The 19632-nt window shown below is 55.1% G+C and overlaps 1 protein-coding gene across 1 annotated transcript in view; it reads right to left on the bottom strand.

The window, feature by feature from the left end:
- The window catches only part of ITPR3 (inositol 1,4,5-trisphosphate receptor type 3), a 67550-nt gene extending 58742 nt beyond the window's left edge, over positions 1–8808 (bottom strand). The window contains exons 1-2 of the mRNA XM_059077988.2: positions 8731–8808; positions 8378–8523 (exon numbers count right to left, since the gene is read on the bottom strand). Coding sequence (XP_058933971.2) covers positions 8378–8523; positions 8731–8775 — 191 coding nt within the window. The 5' untranslated portion in view covers positions 8776–8808. The remainder of the gene's footprint in view (positions 1–8377; positions 8524–8730) is intronic.
- Positions 8809–19632: the final 10824 nt, after the last annotated feature.

Here is a 19632-nt window from a genome sequence, read left to right as displayed (position 1 = left end):
TCTGAGGAAGAGGGAAAGGCACATGCACCCAGGGGCCTGCCTGGCCCCATTCTGACCAGGGTGGACTTTGAGATCCAGGTGGGAGCCATGGAAAAGGCAGTGGGGCGGGTCAGTGCTGTCCAGAAAGATTAGATAAATAGGAGGAGGAAGGGAGCTAGAAGTGGGGCAAGTGACTATCAGAGGAGCAGCCAAGGGAGGAGGACACCAGACTGGGGAAATCCCAAAGGGTTCCCAGACTGCCCCTCCCTGATCTAGCCTGGAAAAGAGGGTGGAGAGGGAAACTGACGAGCTCAGGTCACATAACAAGTTAAAGAACAGCCAGTTCCAGACCCCAGATCTCCTGACTCCCAGCTGCGGGCACTGGCCACCACCCCACAGATCTAGGCTAGACCCACAGAAGGCCACTCCCAAAGCAGGCACTGTCGGAACACTGGGATTGGCTGGTGGAGGATGGGGGCCTTTGATTCCCCCTCCCCAAATAACCGAAGTCACATCCACTAGGTGGAGGTGGGGAGAAATGTTGGGAGAGGAGCCCTGGTTCACTGGCTGGGATCACTGGCCCACGGAGAAAAGAGCTTCACTTCTGCATCCCTGCAGAAACATCCATTTACTTGACCTCTACAGGTCTTTACCAAGGATCCACTTTGAGCCACCGAAGGGACCAGTATATGGAATCTAAAAAAGCATGGCCCATCCCTTCAGAGAGCTTAAGTCTAGGAAGGACAGTAAGTCACACACTCAGGGAACCCCCAAGAGCCTCTCCAGTGAGGAAGAGAGGCAGCAAAAGTAACTAAACTTGGCCCGACAGAAATAAGGGCCCCTGGCCAGGGCGCAAGCCTTTGGGGCACTGCCTCTGCCCACACGCCTGGGTTTCTGGCTCTCAGGACTGGGTGGGCTCTGGCGAGTCCTGGGGTCTCTGTTAGGCCAAGGAGAAGAGGGATGGAGAGCAGGAGACACAAGAGAGAACTGAGAAAAGGCCAAGAAGAGGGGCAACCCTGGGACACCCAGCCCACCCTTCCCAGGGCAAGGTCAGCCTTGTCCTGCTCAGGCCTCTCTCCTGCTCTCCATGCGGGGACTGGGCTCTCAGCCCCACAAACCTGACATAGTAACTGAGGCTGGAGGAGCCTTAGCAGGCCCAGGCCGCCCTCCTCCACACCCCTCTGCAGGGCTCTCTGGGAAACAGAGCAGCAAAGCAGCCCTGATGACTCCAGAAAGTGAGACAAGTCTACAGCCTCCCACTTATCGGGTGAGGAAGAAAGAGGTGGGGGCCGGGCGTTGCTTTAGATTAAAGGCAACTTAAGAGACATAAGAATCAAATTAACACATGGACCTTGAGTAGATCCTAATTTAAAGAAACCAGCGATCAAGGCTAGACTGAGAACAATAGAGGGTATTGGACTATGGATTGGGCATCGGATGCTATTAGGAAATTACTAATTGGTATGATAACAGCACTGTGGTTACACAGGAACATAGCCTATTTCCTGTAAAATGAAGGATGTAGAGGTGAAAAAAACGCAATGCATGTAATCTACCATAAAATACTTCAGCAAAAAAGAAACACAGCAAATATGGCAAAATGTAAACAATGATTGAGTCTAGGTGGTGGGTATATGGGTGTTCTAAATGGTTCTCTATTTTTTGGCCGTACCACGTGGCACGTGGGATCTTAGTTCCCTGACCAAGGATCGAATCCGTGACCCCTGCATTGGGAACGTGGAGTCTTAACCACTGGACCACCAGGGAAGTCCCTCTCTCTACTTTTATAAATTATATATATGCCTCTGGGTGGTGGTAAGGGGTCAAAGGCACAGCACAGGCCAGAGCTGTAAACACTCGGTGAAGTCTGTCTATCGTCAGCAGCAGCCTCTCTGAGACACAGACTTAGTTCTCCCTCGCATGACCTCTATCACCCCCATCACCCATTTCTAGACTCGGACCCTGGAGAGCCGGCTCTCCTGCAGACTGGAAGAAGCGGGTGATGGCTGGCTGGCTGAGTGATATGGGAGAGCGATCTGTGAACCAAATATGCACAGGTGTCTGCCTCAAACACCTGCAGCTGCCCCTGGGCTAAGATTCATGTTCACTGTCTCTCCTGGCTCTGCCTACTTGCCAGCCAAACAAATATGTACCTTTACACACCACTGTGATCATTTTACTCCTCCACTCAATCCCCTGCAAGGAGTCCCTACTGTCTGTCTCCTCAGGTGGGAAGCCCTCTGCAGTGTGTCCTCCCCGCCCCCCAGCCGGCACCCCAGGCGCACTGTGCTGTCAGCACCCTGACCGCCCTGGTGTGAAGAGTCCTGCAGCTCCTGCTGGCTTACGGCCCCCACCCCCACCCCCAGCAAATCGCTTAGCCCCACTAAGCCAGGGGTCATCCCTGCAGCAGGCTGGCTACAGGCACAGCTGCTGGGAACCATTGCCACTACTGGGCATGACCCGCGTGACGCACTTGGGGGAGCTCAGAGCTGACATTCAGAGGCCTGTGATGAATTTACTGGAGATCTGGGGTCTGCTCTCCTCCCCCCGCTCCCAGGCCTCCTTCCCACCTCCCTCACAGCCCCCACTTCCAGGCAGGAGCCCCCCCAGCTCCACATGGGATGAAGTGTGGTGAGCAGGCCTTGGGGTAGACGGCAGGAGACATGTGTTCAGGGGTAACTCAAACCCAGACACCTGCCCCTAAACGGACAGCAGAAAGCTCCTGTGACCCCACCCTAAAAACCAGCACAGCACCCCACCTCCAACCCAAGCCTCCACCCCACAGCCCCACTGGGCCAAGTCAGGGAGGGGAGGGCAGGGGAGGGGACCTGGGGTCAGGAACGTAGGGCAGCACATAGTGTGAGCAAGTAGCTACAGCAGGACTCTTTAAGGCCCAGGAGCTGCATGCAGCCTGGGTCCCTGGAGTCCCTCGGTGGGACCTTGGGGCTGATCCTGTCCTCAGGCAACCCACACACCACCCCTCTCTCTACTTCAACCCCTCCCCACTGCAGCCGCCACGCCCAACCTCGAGGACAGAGGCTGGTATTACTCCCCACACCCCTAGCACAACTTGTGATGTGAAATGGACCAGAAACCCCGGGGCACAGGGTCCCCGTTTCCACCTCCTCCGCCACCAGAGAAATGTGCAGAGTTAGAGAGAGCCAGCAAGGTAAAAGATGTGCCTTGGGAATTCCCTTGTGGTCCAGAGGTAAGGACTCTGAGCTCTCACTTCTGAGGGCCCAGATTCAATCCGTGGTCAGGGAACGATCCCAAAAGCCACACAGACATGCGGCGGGGCAGGAAAAATATATATAAATAAATAAAGATGTACCTTCCTTTTGATCTCAGAATTCCACTTCTGGGAATCTATCCTGAGAGGATAACTGGACAAGTGTTCAGGCATGTATGGACTAAGATGTTCAGGGCAGACTGGAACAGCAAAAAAATTAGAGACCAGATGAATGCCCAATACTAGAGTTGCTTAAATAAATGAAGGTACATCATACCAGGGGATGCTCTGTGGCCACAACAGTTGTAGGCTGGCATGCATGGGAAAATATAGCTTAATGTATTCCCCCCAAAAAGACAGGATACAAAGCCAGATGTGCAATGTGATATTGTTTTGTAAATCTTTATTTGTGTGCATAAAAGGCTAGAAAGCCCATATAGAGGCTGTCAATATAATCACAGCGGTATTACAGATAATTTTTTATTTTAGTTTTTCAAGTTTTCTCCATGGAGCATATATTATTTTTTAATCAGGAAAAAAATATGTATGGGAATTTCCTGGCGGTCCAGTGCTTAGGACTCGGAGCTTTCACTGCCGGGGCCTGGGTTCAATCCCTGGTCAGGGAACTAAGATCCCAAAGCCATGGGGCGCGGCCAAAAAACTTTTTTCACTTAAAAAAGAAAAAGAGAGCTTGCCTGGTGGCACAGTGGTTGAGAGTCCACCTGCTGATGCAGGGGACACGGGTTCATGCCCCGGTCCAGGAAGATCCCACATGCCGCGGAGCGGCTGGGCCCATGAGCCATGGCATCTGAGCCTGCGCGTCCAGAGCCTGTGCTCCGCAAAGGGAGAGGCCACAACAGTGAGAGGCCCGAGTACCGCAAAAAAAAAAAAAAAAAAAAAAAAAAAAAGAAAGAAAGAAAAAAATACACATTTTCCAAAAAACATGAGTTGTATGGATTGGCCTAGTGGAGGCTGAGACCCTGCCTTGGGGCACAGGACAGGGCTAAGTCCAACATCTCATTCCAGTGAAATCAAAATTAAGTGAAAGCCAAGGGCAGGTCTGAAATCTGCCCGTGGAATGTCATCTGCACAGGAGGGGCAGCACCCCCTCCTGGAATCACATGTGTCTCAGGGACTTAAAGCACAAAGGGCCCTTAAAGACCATCTCTCCCAGCTCTCCGCTGTACAGACTGGAACAGGCTGGACTCTGTCTTGGTTACCACTGATTCCCCAGTGACTAGAACAGTGCCTGGCACATAGTAGATGCTCATTAGATGTTTGTTGAATGACTTAATGAAGTCTGATGAAGGCTAAGAGATGGGCTCTCTGGACCAAGGGGCAGGCAGACCCAACAGCTAGGCTTCCTCACAGCCTGTCAGCCTGAGAGGGCCCTGAGAAGGGACCCCACCCCCACCCCAAGTACACATTAGAAGCACTGGGGAGCTTTAAAAATCCAAACCTCAGATGCCCACCCCTAGAAATGTTACTACAGTTGGTCTGACATGGGACATGGGAGCTGGAATTTTTTTTAAAGACCCACAGGGAGATTCTCAGGTGCAAACAGAGCACCTTAGAGGACAACCAGGCTGATAGAAACAGACTCTGAGAGGGAGGGCCTTGCCAAAATCACCCATCCAGTTAGTGACAAAGCAGGTCCTGACCCTGGGGACCTGGGACTTCCTCCACATTTACCTCCACGTTTTCTGGGTCCTGACCTCCAATGCCCACCCTCCTGGGGAAGCAGATCAGGCTGGAAGGTAGACACGGGATCCCCAGGTCACTTCTGACCCTACTCCCTGTGATCACCCAGCCCTGGGTGACACAGGTCCAGAGGCCCTGAGAGCCCCCAAATGGTGCTCCAAGGCCCAGCCATGTGCAGGCAGAGGCAATCTGACAAATCTTGGGAGCTCAACTGCAAGACCCAGTTCACCTGCACTCCCCAGCTTATCCCAGTGGTCTGGGGGCCGTCCCTCTGGGCACTCAAAAGAGACCTTCTAGGAACTGGACATGAGACCCTGAGGGGCCTACCCTGCACACAGGGCTGGTTCCCCACAGCCACTGGCCGGGAGTCATAGTAAATCCTTCACCTGAAGTGGCCCTTACCCGCCGCGGAAGCCCTGGCCTCTGCTGCCTCCCACCCGGAGTGAGGGATGAGGCAGTGTCCCCGGCCATGCTCTCCTCCCAAGAACAGGCGTGGGCCTGCTTTCCCTTCCCGGCTGAGGTCTCAACCTGCTCCAGGATCCACTCCCCAGACCCCTCCCATCCTCCCAACCCAGAGTTAATGTACAATCTCCACGGGGAGCTGTAATTATGCAGGCAGCTCTAACTGGCCTCCTCCACTTGGCTCTGCAGAGCCTGGCTGGAATCTGAAGCTGCCCCAGACTCCCTTCTCCAACAATGCCCGCCCCCCTTTCCACCCCCCAGCTGAGCCAGTCCCACTGTCCAAGGCTGCCCCTGTCCTCATCAAATTCATTTTCTCCAGCCCTTACTGGGCACCTCTTGGGCACGGAGCATTGCGATCGCCTGGGAACTCAGTCAAATCAGCCTCCAGGGTTTGCAGACATGGGCACCAACAGCTAAGATAAAGGCAAAGGGGACCAGAGCTGAGGATGGAGGCAGAAAGATTCCAGTGAGGCTGGAGCAGAGAGAGAATCACATAGAGCAAAGCTTCTCTTTAAGGCTCCAAATCCCTTGGGGCTCAAAATGCAGATTCTGATTCAGTAGGACAGGTAGGGGTGTGAGATTCTGTATTTTCTAACAAGCTTCTCAGTGATGCTAGTGCTGCTGGACCAAGGACTACACTTTGAGTAGCGATGCCTTATGGTGTTTAGAAACCATTCTTTCACTGAGTGAAGTTCTGAGAAGGTGCCCAGCACAGTGCCTGAGTGGATAAATGGGGTAATTAATCACTCAATCCTGGCAAAGTGCCCAGTGTTAGAGGGTCCTACAGAGAAACCTTCAACTAATTGTAAAACAACACAATTAACACCAGAGAGGAATGTGTATAAAGCAGTTCGAAGCACACGGGAAAAGGGGTTAATTCTGCCGGGGTGGGGGAGGGGGGTTGGATCTCACAAAGGAGGCCACTTTGTACCAGGTCTGAGAGGGTGGGTCAGATTTACTCAGGTGGAGACTGGCTAAAGGGCAGGGGCAACAGGAGCAAAGGTAAAGAGACGGAGACAAGACGGCAAGAGCACACCAGACCGCAAGAGCACACCAGACCACAAAAGCGTGGGGAAGGTTCCAGGAATCCCAATCCAGGTGGTGCACCGGAAGTGTCTGGGTCGTGAAAGGGGTGGTGAAAAAAAAAAAAAAAACAGAAAGTTAAGTTGGGGCCAGCACATGCCAGTGCTAAAAGACCAGGCTGGAAGGGTGGGAGTGCCAGGAGGGTGGGCGTGTATCGGCGGGAAGTTGGGAGCTCCTGGAGATGTTTGCACTGGGAACTGGCCCCTGGAGTAGAATGGCTCTGGGCGGTCACCAGGCCCTGCCTCAGAATCAAACTGGACTGGAGGAAGCAGCTTCCTGGGGCAGGAAGGGCCAGGGCGGGAGGGAGCTGTGCTAGGAAGCAATAGAGGGAATCTCTAGTGAGGGGATGAGGCCTGTGTGGACGGCCTTGGTTCTGTTAGATCCTCACAGATGCTTAAAAAAGCCCCCACAGTGTGCTCAGCCCTGAGCCTGGCACTCAGAGCAGCAGAAAAGATGGTCACTTCCCAAAAGCCCCCAGCACTGTTCAGACACCAGGAAGGGGGCCACTGTCTGCCCCTGCATCCCCCACGTCTCCACAGTCTCTGCTCCTTCCCTCAGAGCCATCAGACATGTTTACTACGTGCTGGGGATGCAGCTCACCCCATCCTCTGGTAAACTGACCAAGACAAGTCAGATGTAGCGGGGAGGGGATGCAGGGCTGGGGAGTCCACATCTGAATGGGGAGGGGAATGAGAAGGCCTGGAGGGTGCTGAGATAAGGAGCCCAGGTATTCTGGAATTCCAAGTCAGCATCCATTCCCCATTGGCTAAGCCAGACCTCCAACCCTCTGGATCTTTCCCACAGGACTAAAACTAAATTCCCAACAAGACACCAAGGGAACCAGGTGACTCCCACCTCCCCAGCTCAGGGCGAGCCAGCCCTGGGCTGAGAGTGCCAAGGCTGTCCTCCAAAGCCCCCAGGGAGGGGACACCTTGCAGCTGGTTGGCATCCAGATGAGGGTAGGGTCAGCAGAAGAGGGTGGGTTTACCCTAAAATAAAACGGCTGGGTGTGGTGGGGAAGATGAGACCATTTAACACAAGTCCCCAGACTGAAAATGTGACAAAGGTAACAGGCCCTGCCCTGAGGCTGGAGAGGTGGAGAAATCACTCTTACCCCCCATCCCCAACGACTCACTCAACTGCTCTCTGAAGATAAAACCCATTCGCTCTAATTCTTGCCCTGTCCTATGCCAGCTTCAGGCCTGGCTCTCTCCAGGGACTTGAATTGATTCCTTGCTTATCCAGACCCTAGGGGGTGGCGGCCAGAATTAATTAATGCTGGTAAAGTGCTCCAGAGATCCTGGCACCAGTGACCCAGAGGCGCCAGATGAGCTACTCAGCAAATTGACAAGGAGAGGCGGGGAGAAGGGGGCAGCCGGCAGAAACCTGGGACGCCTGGAAGGGGAGGGCTGCGAAGACACTCCTAGTGATGGTGGCAGGGGGGCGCAGGGCAGGAGAGAGCTAGGAGGAAAAGGTGCGAGCCTTCAAAGGTGCGACAGGTCTGTTACTAGAGGACTCCGGGCTGGGCCTGCCCACCCCTCCACGGCTCCGCCCCATCCCAGAGCCGGTCACGTCCAGGCCCGGATGCCTTTCCCCAACTAACGCCCCAGCCACCCACCTGCCCCCGCACAGGGACCACCTGCAGAGGAAGTCTCGGCATCCCCGCCCCTTCTGAAAAAGGGCGAGAGCGCCAGGGTGGAGGCTTCGCGAAGGGGGGCGCCTCCTGACAACTCCGGCTGGGCGCCCGACTTTACCTGGGCAAACATTTCACTTCCTTTCTCTGAAAGAAGGAGGCGAGCCGTTCCTCCGCTCCTTAAAGCTGGGGACGTCCAGGTCCTCTGTCGGCGGGAGGCAGCAGGACGCACGCAACTAGCACCAGGGCCCACCGCCCCCCCTCCCCCCCGGCTAACTCGGCTCACTCACCCCAGAGTGCTGATGAAACCATTGACGGAGCCCTCGGCGTACAGGGAGACGATGTCCCCGATGTGGAGGAAGCTGGACATCTCGCTCATGGCTGCGGCCCTCCGTGGAGCCTGGGCGGTGGGGGCGCCCAGGGGCGCGCGGCCAGGCTAGGTGCAGAGGGCGGAGATGACCAGGGAGGCCGAGAGGGGCGCGCCCCCACCTCGGAGCCGGGCGCTCAGCGCGGCCGGGGCGGGCTAGCAGCCCCCGGGGCGGAAGGCTGCGCAGCGCGGCCCGGGAGCCGGCGGTGGCGTCCGGGTGAGGAGGTGCCCGCGTCTCGGCTCACCCGCCGCCCGCCCGGAGCGGCCCGCGCGTACCTGCAGCGTAGCAAAGCAGGAAGTCTGGGGCCGCCACACACACATGTAAATCTCGCCCGGGAGGCGGAGAAGCCACACCCCGCCCCCACCCCGCACCCGGCCGCGGCCCGCCCGCCGGCACCCACGTGCGCCAGCCTTCCTCCCGCGCCCCTAGCGCGTCCCGGCCCGGTCTCCCGGACGCCGAGCCGGCCTCCTGCCCCCAGCGATTCCGAGGGGTCCCGGTGCCCCAGCGGGCTCCCGGGACAGGTTTTCAGTTCCGGCGAGTCCCCAGCCAGACTCGCGGAACCGCCATCCTCAGGAGGCCCAGCCGTAGTTGGGGCTCTCCGCCCTCGAAGTTCCCCGAACTATCTACTCCTCGGCCCTCGGGTCGCCGAGAGCCGTGCAGCAGCCCTCGGAAGGGGGAGTCCAACGACCCCGCGGGCGCTACCTTGAGCCGTGCGCGGAGGACGTGCCTCCGAGCGCCCAGGCCGCGGTCGCCCTGCGGCCACCGCGCCGTCTCCGCGCCCAGCTGAGAGCCCTCTCGCGTGGAGAGGCGCGCTCATTCCTTCACAGCGCAAATCGGGATTCATTTTTCTCAAAGTGTAAAGCCTTTTCGTTGAACAACAGAAAGTGCTCGGGCTTGGAGGGGAAATGAAGCAATGGGGTGGGTTTTGTTTTTTTCTCTCCGCATTCCTGTGTACAAAGAGATCCAACTTCCGAATCAGTTCAGCCGTTCCCTCTCCAGGAGTTGGCTCCAAAACTCCCAGCTTCTTCTTTCTTTTCTTTGAAGGGGGGTTGGGGGGCAGGAGTGAAAACTACCTTCGCTAGTTGATTGCGCACCCGAGCGCCAACAAGGACAAGGCCAGTGCCGGCCCCCTGTGAGTGACCCGCTGCGGTGTCGCCGCTGAGCTCTTGCTCACGAAGTCCTGCCCTCAAACGCACGTCCCCAGCTCGCCTACTTTCTGTTCTGTTCCCGGGTGTTTGGGTGTTTGCTTCCTAGTCCTTTATTTTTGCTTCTGGGATAAAGTGCTCACTGCCACCCCCATTCGATCACGTTTACTCCCTTCCGACCCCCACCCCACCCCACCCTGACTTCCTGGGAAGGGGGAGGCTTGTCCCTGGGAGAAAGGGAGGAGGGGACTGAGGACTGAAGCAGGAAGGAGAAAGACCCAGGGAGGGGTGAGGCAGCGAAGAGCAGAGAGACAGCTGCTGACACGAAGGGGGAGGGAGAGAAGAGCCCCTGGGCCTGTGGCTTTTTCACAAAGACCCCTAGAATGTGGGAGAGGAGGACATCTCCGGGGGATTGCTGAATTCAGTGTCTTACAGTTTTTTCACCAGGATCCACAGTAGCAAATAAGTTTTATATCAGACCAGTCGGCACCTTCATCTATATATAAGCAAAACAATAGTTTCACAAAACAATACTTACCCTTATGACCTGTGACTGCACTCTGATATTTTCTGTTCTATTTGTGTTTTGGTTTGTTTTTTAATACTGATTGTGAACCACTAAATTGCTCTTTTAAACGTACCAAATGGGTTGCAAATTGCAGTTGGAAAAACCTCACCCAGGCCACTCTGCCAAAAAGAGATGAGCAAAGCCCAGAGAAGGATGAACCAGACCTCTAGGTCATACAGCCGGTTCATGGCAACTGGAGCCAGAAGCCCAGCCCTTGACCCCCAGCTCCTGACTTCAGCCCAGTACTCTCTCCACTGCCTAACACTGCACTGGAGCCTCAGCTGTCCATCCCTGGACAGTGAAGCTGGAACAGCTTCACTTGCTCCCAGAAGTCAGGCCTCCACTGCGTTTCCTGTGGACAGAAGGAAAATATATGCATTTGTTCCATAAGCATTTATCAAGGGCCTAGTATGTGCCGGCTTCTGCTGGGCACCAGGCTCTGATCAAGCCAGCGGCCTCAGCCCAATTGACTTTCCCCTTCCCCAGACAGTGATGATGAAGAGAAATGTGCTGGAAACACTCCTCCAGGGGCTTCGCTCTGCACACATGCCTTCCTTGCCCCATCCATATCCAGGGGTCCATGTCCTTCCTCTCCTAAGATTCAAATGGATGGGGACTTCTCTGGTGGCGCAGTGGCTAAGAATTCGCCTGCCAATGCAGGAGACATGTGTTGGAGCCCTGGTCCAGGAAGATCGCACATGCTGCGGAGCAACTAAGCCCGTGTGCCACGACTACTGAGCCCGCGCGCGACTAGAGCCGGTGCTCCGCAACAAGAGAAGCCACCGCAATGAGAAGCCCGCGCACCACAACGAAGAGTAGTCCCCGCTCTCTGCCATTAGAGAAAGCCCGCACAGCAACAAAGACCCAACACGGCCAAAAATAAAATCAAAACAAATACATTAATTTAAAAAAAAAAAAAAAAAAAGTCTGCCTGCCAATGCAGGGGACTGGGTTCAAGCCCTGGTCCGGGAAGATCCCACATGCCGCGGAGCAACTAAGCCCGTGCGCCACAGCTACTGAGACTGAGCTCTGGAGCCCGTGAGCCACAACTACTGCAGCCCACACACCTAGAGTCCATCCTCCACAACAAGCCACCACAATGAGAAGCCCGCACACCGCAACAGAGTAGCCCCAGCTCACCGCAAGTCGAGAAAGCCCGCGCGCAGCAACGAAGACCCAATGTAGCCAAAAATAATAATTTTAAAAGATTCAAATGGATGGTTCCATAACTCAGCCAAGATCTTACAGCCAGGAAGTGGAGGTCAGGCCTATCTTGACAAAAGCACATGCTGCTGGTTCTCCCTCCACCCCCAGATCAGGAATACTCTGAGCCTCTGTCCCTCCACCAACCAGAAGGACTCAGAGGAGGGGAACACAACTGTCATCCAACTGAGAAACCCTGGTAGGGATGCCTCTAGGAGGTAGGCAGCCTCCTACCACACACACTGCTTCTGTGTATTCCTCTGAACCACGACATCCATGCTGTGTTCCCAGAGGAGCCACCCCTGGGCTCTAGACCCCTGGTCACCTGCCTCTGCAAAATCAATTCCACTGTAAGCGCTTTTATGTATCTGGATTCTGAGTTAGAGTTTGTTTAAAGAAAGGTTCAGTTGGTCAAAATAATAATAATAAAATTTAAGAAACTGATGATACAGCTCCAGTGAGTTCACTGTCCTGCTCCCTTGCTTGAAACCTTCCTGCATTTCCTCATCACCCACAGAATCAAGCCTACAGGCCTAGCTCAACACATCAGACCCTGTCTGACCCTGCCCCTCCCCACTCTGGAATCCTTGGCAGACACAAAGGTCACTCCTCAAGAACCGTGCTGTGAACTGCACAGGCTTTGACTCTCATAGGCCTGGGTTAGAGGCCCAGCTCTGCCATTTTTCCAGAGGCAATTCTCTCAGCCTCCATTTCCATCTGTTAAAGTCCTCTGTTTGCTTGTCTGTTAAATGGGGAAAATATTGTACCGACATGTGGGGGAAGTGGGATAAAGACATCAGCACAGCATCCCCCAGTTAAGAAGACAGTATCAGAGAACATATCATGAGCCATCTTGAACTGTAATGATCTCTCTCCTTCTTGGCCTCCCCCTCTAGACCATGAATTCCTGGATGGAGGAGGCTGTGTCCATTTTACTTTGTGTCTCCAGGCCAGGCTGGACATATCATAAGTGCTCACTAAATCTGAGTATAATTGAACTGTCAAGGAGCAGGAAGATGGGGAAAGTATATAAATTATACCAGGGGATAAAGGGAGACTGTGGGAGCCCCAGCTTGGGGTATCGGACACCTGGGTCCCCAGGTGGGAGATGGGAGCTTCCAGGGGTGCTCTAAGCAGTTGGAAAAGAGAACCGATGGGCCGCAGCCCTCCTGAGTGGCTTGAGTAGGATGCTCTTAAGCTGGGGCCAAGTTCAGGCCCAGGAAGGAGGCCACCACCATCCTCATGGCAACAGGTTCAGGCCCCAACTTCCATGACTGGGTACCCCCAGCACCCACTCCCAATGGGGGCCTCTTCTAGAGGGAAAATAGACGGGATGGGACACTCTGGTCAGAAATTCCAAACTCAGGATTCCCAGGGAGCCAGTGACTGCAGGGGCCCCCAGGAGGGGGAACTGAGGGACAGGGGCTGGATTGTGAGGAAAATTCCTTTTCACCATATCTCTTTTTTCAACTTTTGAATTTTGGACTATGTGGATGTTTAACCTAGAACCAAAACTAAAGAGGTTCAAAGTCTCACTCCCCGAGCTCCAAGCGCCCACAGGAAGACCTATAGGAAACCCACCCCTATTCTCCATCCAACCCAGACCTGAGGGGTCAAGGGCGGTGGTGCTCAGACCCTTCCCCTGGAATCAGAGGGAACTTTGTGTGTGTGTTGGGGGCAGGGGCGATAAGACAACTGGCGGCGGGGGGGGGCTGCCAGCTCTGAATCCTAGGCCCCCTTCATCAGCATGCTCCCCTGCCTCCCCACCACCACACCTACCTTCTGGAGACTTTTCCCCAGCTCTGCTGTATGACTTTGCAGAGGGTACAGACCTCTCTGGGTCTCCGGTTCCTTCTTGTAACCAGAGTTCACATCACCTTCCCAGATTTCACCCTTGGCGCTGACTGTTCTTTGAGCTCTTTCTGGCCCTCCCTGTCTGGGATTGGGAGGGGCAGGAACGCCACCCCCATGCTAGCTGTGCCATCTCATGGTTTCAGGCAGATAACAGGGGGTTCGCAGGGCTTCCTCAGCCCCTTGCTCCTGATGTGGCAGCAGGGCCAGGAGGAGAGGGGTGGATTCAGGCCAGAAGGGCTGATTCAGTGCCTGCTACCGGGGTTCCCAGAGAATTCCTTCCCCATGCCATAAGCTGCCCTGGGCGGTCACCTCAGCCCTCAGCAAGCACTCAGCCAGGGCTGCCGGCCCGGCCAGCCTGCGCGAGCGCGCGCGCGCACGCGCGCGCGCGCACACACACACACACACACACACACACACATACACACACACACAGAGAGAGTCACCCTCCCAGGGAGTCTGAAAGGAGACAGAACTTGCTCTGTTGGCCTTCCCCCCACCCCACCTCCCAGTCATCAATGCCATATCTATTTATTTCAGACATTCGCTGACCACTGACCACATGCAAGGGCCTGGAGAGGAAACGGACTGGAGGAATGTCGCCGGCTAACCTGAACACGTGGTCCCGGCCTGGTGAAGAAAGAGATCAAAGAATCTGCTGCTGCCCTTCCCACTGGTCACAGAAAAAAGAGTGATCCCCTCCCACTGCTAATTTTGGCCTCTTGAGAGGGAAACCCCCTGGTTCTGGAGTCCTGAATCCAAGGGGCCTGACCCCGGGTCTTTCCTCTTCCTCTGTGGAGAGGTGTCAGCTGGCAGGTAAGGTGACCCTGCCCTGGGCACCTTCACAAACAGTGAAAAGCAGAAGTCCTGGAGCAAGACCACAGAGTGCAGGCTCCAAACGCTCTATAGAGAAACTGCCCCGCCTCTCTGGGCCTCAGTGTCCTTGTGTGTAAAATAAGAATAGAGAGCTGTGTTGGTGAGATCCTGGCAGAAACTGGCAACACATTCCCAGTGGGTGATTAAAGGGAGGTTAATGAATGGATGGAATTGCAGAGGTGTGGGCAGGGCTAAGGGCCCCAGCCAGGGGTGGTGCAGTGCCTGGAGCTAGGAACTGTGGAGAGCTGTTACCAGTCCAGTCCCAAAAAGAAGCCAATGGAGCAAACACCAAAACTCTCTACCCTCCTGACCTCCAGTCTCTTTCCAATGCCTCCCATTGGCTCAGAGGACAAGGGAGGCTGGTTAATTCAGGCCATAGAGGTCAGCCTCCCATGACACAGAGCAAGCACAGAAGAGTGGACAGTGGATCCGGAGGGGTGAATGGAGAATATCTAACATAAGTAACTACTTTGTAAAACATTTAGCTCGAGCAGCAAATATTCTCTATAATTGTCTTCGTTGGCATAGTCCTCAGGGTTCTCAATAAAGAGAAGTGCTTGTAGATCTAAAGCAGTGACAATCTAATAATGGAATTTTGTTATATAGGATGACCAAGGAGGAGACATTTATGAGACAGAAGATTTTATCGAGATTTCCACAAAGCTGACCTCTGAGTCCCCTCCCCAATAGAGTAATCAGCTATTGAGTACCCACTGGCCAGAAGGAGGAAGTACAGGGGACTGGGCTGGCCTGCATGTGCCTTCCCTACCCCCCCACCCCCCATTCTAAGTCAGAGTTGAACAGTGGTGGAGGTTCCAGTGGAGGCTACCTGATTACAGTTCCCAGTCACCTCTGAGGTTACCCGCATCCTGATGCCCAGGTCAGGACCTTGGCAGGAGCCCTGGAGAAAAGGGAGGCCTCTGGCAATTCTGTCTCTTTTCACGCTCAGGAGGGGGACCCTGCCCCGTGAGGGGAAGCTGCACAGGCCTCTACACCTCACCTGCCAACAAGGGAGGCAGGTTTGGAGGAGGGGGAACATCAGCATGGTGATCCTGTTGAGAAAGGGGACCAGAACGAAAACCTCCCTACAGCCAAGGCCAGGCAGGAGCAGCCTTTGTCTGGTAGGAGACAAACAGGATGATGTCAAGTCCACCTGGGCTGGGCCCTGGCCTTCAGCTGCGCCCCACGCCCACCTTGGCAGGACTGAGGGCTGCGAGCCTGGGCTGCCCGGTCACAGCTCAGAATGGCTGAGGGTTTCACCCAGCAGACAGGACCTGCTCCTACACCAGGTTTGCCAGCCTTTGTTTCTGGATCTTTCAGAAGGAAGAGATTCGTGCAGAGAGGGGTGTGCCGTGCCCTTCGGAGGGGGCAGGGAGGGGTCATGGTCAAGGCACTCCACTCTAGGGGGAGAGGGAGAGAAAGGCCTGCTGTTTGCCTGGGAGCTGAACAGACACTGGGGCCCTTGTCCTAGGGCAGTGGGGGGAGGCTGCTGGCCAGATGAAGAGCAGTGGGGGAGGGGGAGGAGGGATTCCAGGGCCCAGCTATCAGCCTTTTCCTCCCACACCCCCACCCAGCTCCCTGGCCTGCCCGGCAAGACCTGGTGAAGCCCAGCCCCCATTACCACCCAGACACAGAACCTCCAAAGGCAGCCCTGGTGCTGAGCGAGGTACTGCCTTCCTGAGGCCCGGATGCTGCGGAAACCCACTAAGCATGAAGCTGGGCAGGCTTGTCTCTGGAAGGGGCTCTCCTGGTTGACCGTGAACAAACCTGGCCTCAGACCTTCAGGGCAGCGTTCTGGTGAGGAGGGCTGCATCTGGCCACCTGACAAACATTGATGGAATCTGTGCTGTGTGGGGGGCCCTTTACAGGGCAGGAGGGCAAGGGCTCCCCTGGCCCCAGCAGACCCTTGACCAACAGGGGTTGGGCCCAGCTGAACCAACCTCAGCAACTCCCTCCTCTGGCTGGCACTGCTGTTGATCTAGGCCCTCTTTCTAAGCATAGCCCCTCCCAGGAGTGGCCCCCAGCTCATCAGCCGGCCCTCAGTACTTTCCCAGGGTTGGCTGGGGGAGCAGAGAGGAAGGCCCCCCAAGGCTAGGTGCCTGGAACAGGAACCACAAAGGGAAACAGTAGCAACCACTCACTGCCGACACCTGGTTTCCACCCCTAGGTGGCGCTCTGGCTGCATTAGTGCACCTAGCCTGCCCTTAGCCCTGTCCCCATTTTATTACTGAGGAGGAAATGGAGGCTCACAGGGCTGAGGGTCTAGACCATCAAACAGCTAATGGATGAGGAAGGGAAATTCTGTTACCTAACAGGTCGGTGAAGGTTGTATGGCTACTAAGGTGTCTCCATTTTGCAGATAAAGAAAGCTCAGGGAGGTGAAGGGACTTGCACAATGTCACACAGCCAATAAGTGACATGAGGTGGGACTCAAACTCAGGCCTGCCTGACCCCAGAGCCTGTGTCTTAATCTTCACCCTGCAGAAGGGTCACAGACAGGGAACCTGGGAGGGGAATTTGTTCACTCAGGAGTTATGCCCAGCAGAGGACTGCTCCTTTGCCCTCGCAGACCCTGCCCCGAATTCCTCCTTGGTGGTGGCCAGGGGGACTCTCGCAGCTGACACAGGGACCCCACCAAGGCCTGTGCCTCCAGCCTCCACCTCTGGCTGCCACCTAGTTCTTTCCTGACTCCACCTTCCGGCTCCCTCCATCCTGAGCCCGGTGGGCCTCCTTGCCTCTGGGCACCACAGTCTGTGGTCCACGCACGGGCTGCACCTGCCCTGATTCCAGCAGATTCCAGCACCAACTACCACGATTCATTAGCTCCCCTTTTGTTCCGACAGACAAAATGCACAGCAGGAGGGAAAGTGGTTCGACAGCAGGGAGGACCTCCAGGTTGTCATCGAAGGGGATGGGAGATTCGGGAACTGGGTGCCAGAGGAGGTGGGGTTCTTTAAAAGAGGAATATGCTAGGCTGCCTGAGTGAGAATCCAAATTCAGGGGTTCCAGACAAATTAACTTCCTTTGGCTCCTCCAGCTTCCTCCCCTCGAACCCAAGTGCTGGGAGTGGGAGCTGGACGGTTGCCTCCAGAACCTGTTCAGACCTGCCACCAGGACCACACCCACAGTGCACACTGGTCCCATTCAGAGGCAGTAGGAATTAGCGCTTACTGAACACTTACTATAGTTCCTTTATGTCTCTATCAGCTCATGTAATCTTCAAATAGCCCGAAGAGGGTCATTATGGTCATTATGTCCACTTGACAGAAAAGGAAACCGAGGCCCAAGGCCTTTTCCAGGACTCTCCATCTTCCTAATGTCTGTTCGTCCTTCAAGGCTCAGCCTTGTGCCAAGGACCTCTGCCCTCTGCGGGGCTGTCCACACACAAGGACCAAGGCTAATCGGAGCCCAGGCTCTCCAAGCTGACCTGCCACTTCCTAGTTCTTGACCATGAACAAACAACTTCCCTAAACCTGTTTCCTTATATGTCAAATGGGGATACTGAAGCACCAACCACAGAGGACGGTGGTGAACCTTCAACGAGATAACACACACATTGTGCCCTATAACCAGTCCCTGGCACAGAGGGGGCACTTAACAGAGGCAGGTTTTCACTGCTAATTTTATTATGTACACTTTCTTATTGGCACCTCACCATCCTAACTCTGTTGATTTCACCTCTCAGGCCCGACTGTAAATTCACTGAGGACTCCTCTCAACATCTCTGTCTTGGTTTGGGTTCCCCAGGATGCAGACCCTGAGATGTGGGGACACATACCTGAATGGAGGTGACCAAAGTGAACTCCAGTTAGAGGAGTGGAGAAGAGAGGCAGGGAAGGGACAGATGCCAGTCACGGAGGTATTGTCTACCAGTTCCCAATGTGGCGCCCACTCCCTCTGGGGAGCTCGGGGAGCCAGGTCTGTCTCTGATGTACCCTTCTCACCCCGTCAACCTCAAGCCCCAGCTTTTTGCAGCTCTGAGCCCTGGTGATGGGCTAGCGTGTGCTCATCCAGCTTCGGCCTTGTTCAGCTAACAGATTGGGGCATGAGTCCAGGACTTGGAGACAGGGGTTGCAGGGGCTGAGAGCAGAGCCTGGTTGAGGGCCAGCATGGGCACAAAGATAGGCACCAGGGACACCCTGGTCCTGGCTAAACAGGAGGGACCGACCAGGGTGGAGGTGCCGCCCAGAGGCTCATCTGTCAGATGCTTGGCTGGTCACTGCTGTCAGGGTAAGTCAAGTGCTTCCTCAGGAGAGGGTGGGGAGCCTGCCTCAGCTCCCATTTTGCATTCTCAGAGCCCAGGCCACTATCTCTGAGGGCTTTGAGTCCAGACCAGGAGGGGTTCAGCCTGAGAGACAAGGTAGGAAGAGAACTAAGAGAATTGTGAAAGGTTTGGGGACAATGTTCTGATTACTATTGCTACCTAACAAATTTTCCAAAACCTAGTCATGTGAAACAATAGCCATTTCATTTTGCTCACAGTTTCGTGGGTCGGGAATTAGGAAGGGTCTGGCTAGGTGCCTGATGCTGGGGGTCTGTCGTGTGATTGCTGTGGGGGTCAGACGCTGGCTGGGGCTGCAGCCATCTGAAGACGCAAATGAGCTGGACTTTCACGATGGTTGCTCCCTGCGGGGCCGGAAGGTGGTGCTGTCATGGCGGGGGTGGAGCTCAGCTGGGGCTGTGGATGAGACCGACTCCACGTGGCCTCCGACTTTTTACATGGGGGCTGGTTTATCCCAGAGCAAGTGTCCTGTGTAGCCTTTTCTAACGTAGCCTCTGCAGTCATATAGCATCACTCCCACAGTACTTTACGATGGAGGCAGTCATAGCCATCCAAGATCAAAGGGAGAATGACACAGATCCCCTCTCCCTGGGAAGAGAGCCAAAGGATATTGGGCCCATGTTTTAAAACTAGCACAGATGGACTTCCCTGGTGGCTCAGTGGTTGAAAATCCGCCTGCCAATACAGTGGACACCGGTTCGAGCCCTGGTCCGGGAAGATCCCACATGCCGGGGAGCAACTAAGCCCGTGCGCCACAACTACTGAGCCTGCGCTTTAGAGCCTGTGAGCCGCAACTACTGAGCCCGCGTGCCACAACTACTGAAGCCTGTGTGCCCTAGAGCCCTGTTGCTCTGCAACAAGAGAAGCCACCACAATGAGAAGCCCACACACCGCAATGAAGAGTAGCCCCCGCTCGCCGCAACTAGAGAAAGCCTGTGCGCAGCAATGAAAACCCAACGCAGCCAAAGATAAATTTTAAAATATATTTAAATTAATTAATTAATTAATTTAAAAGGTTGCTAAGAAAAAAACAAAATCTAGCACAGGTGACATCTCAGAATGGGTCTCTCTCCCTGTACTACCTGGGATCGCACAGGTTACAGGCCCTGGGGGACACCAAGAGACCTCAAGCCAGCACCCATCTTACAGATTCGAAGACTTGGACCCCAAGAATGTAGAGCCTGGCCCTCAGCACCTGCCTCGGCCCTATCCTGCCCGCCTGTGACAGTGAAGGCCAGGGAGTCCTCAGGCC

Source organism: Kogia breviceps, chromosome 10, assembly GCF_026419965.1.
Source record: "Kogia breviceps isolate mKogBre1 chromosome 10, mKogBre1 haplotype 1, whole genome shotgun sequence".
NCBI lineage: Eukaryota > Metazoa > Chordata > Mammalia > Artiodactyla > Physeteridae > Kogia > Kogia breviceps.
Note: the sequence above shows the minus strand (reverse complement) of the source record. Positions and strands in the feature narration are given on the sequence as shown.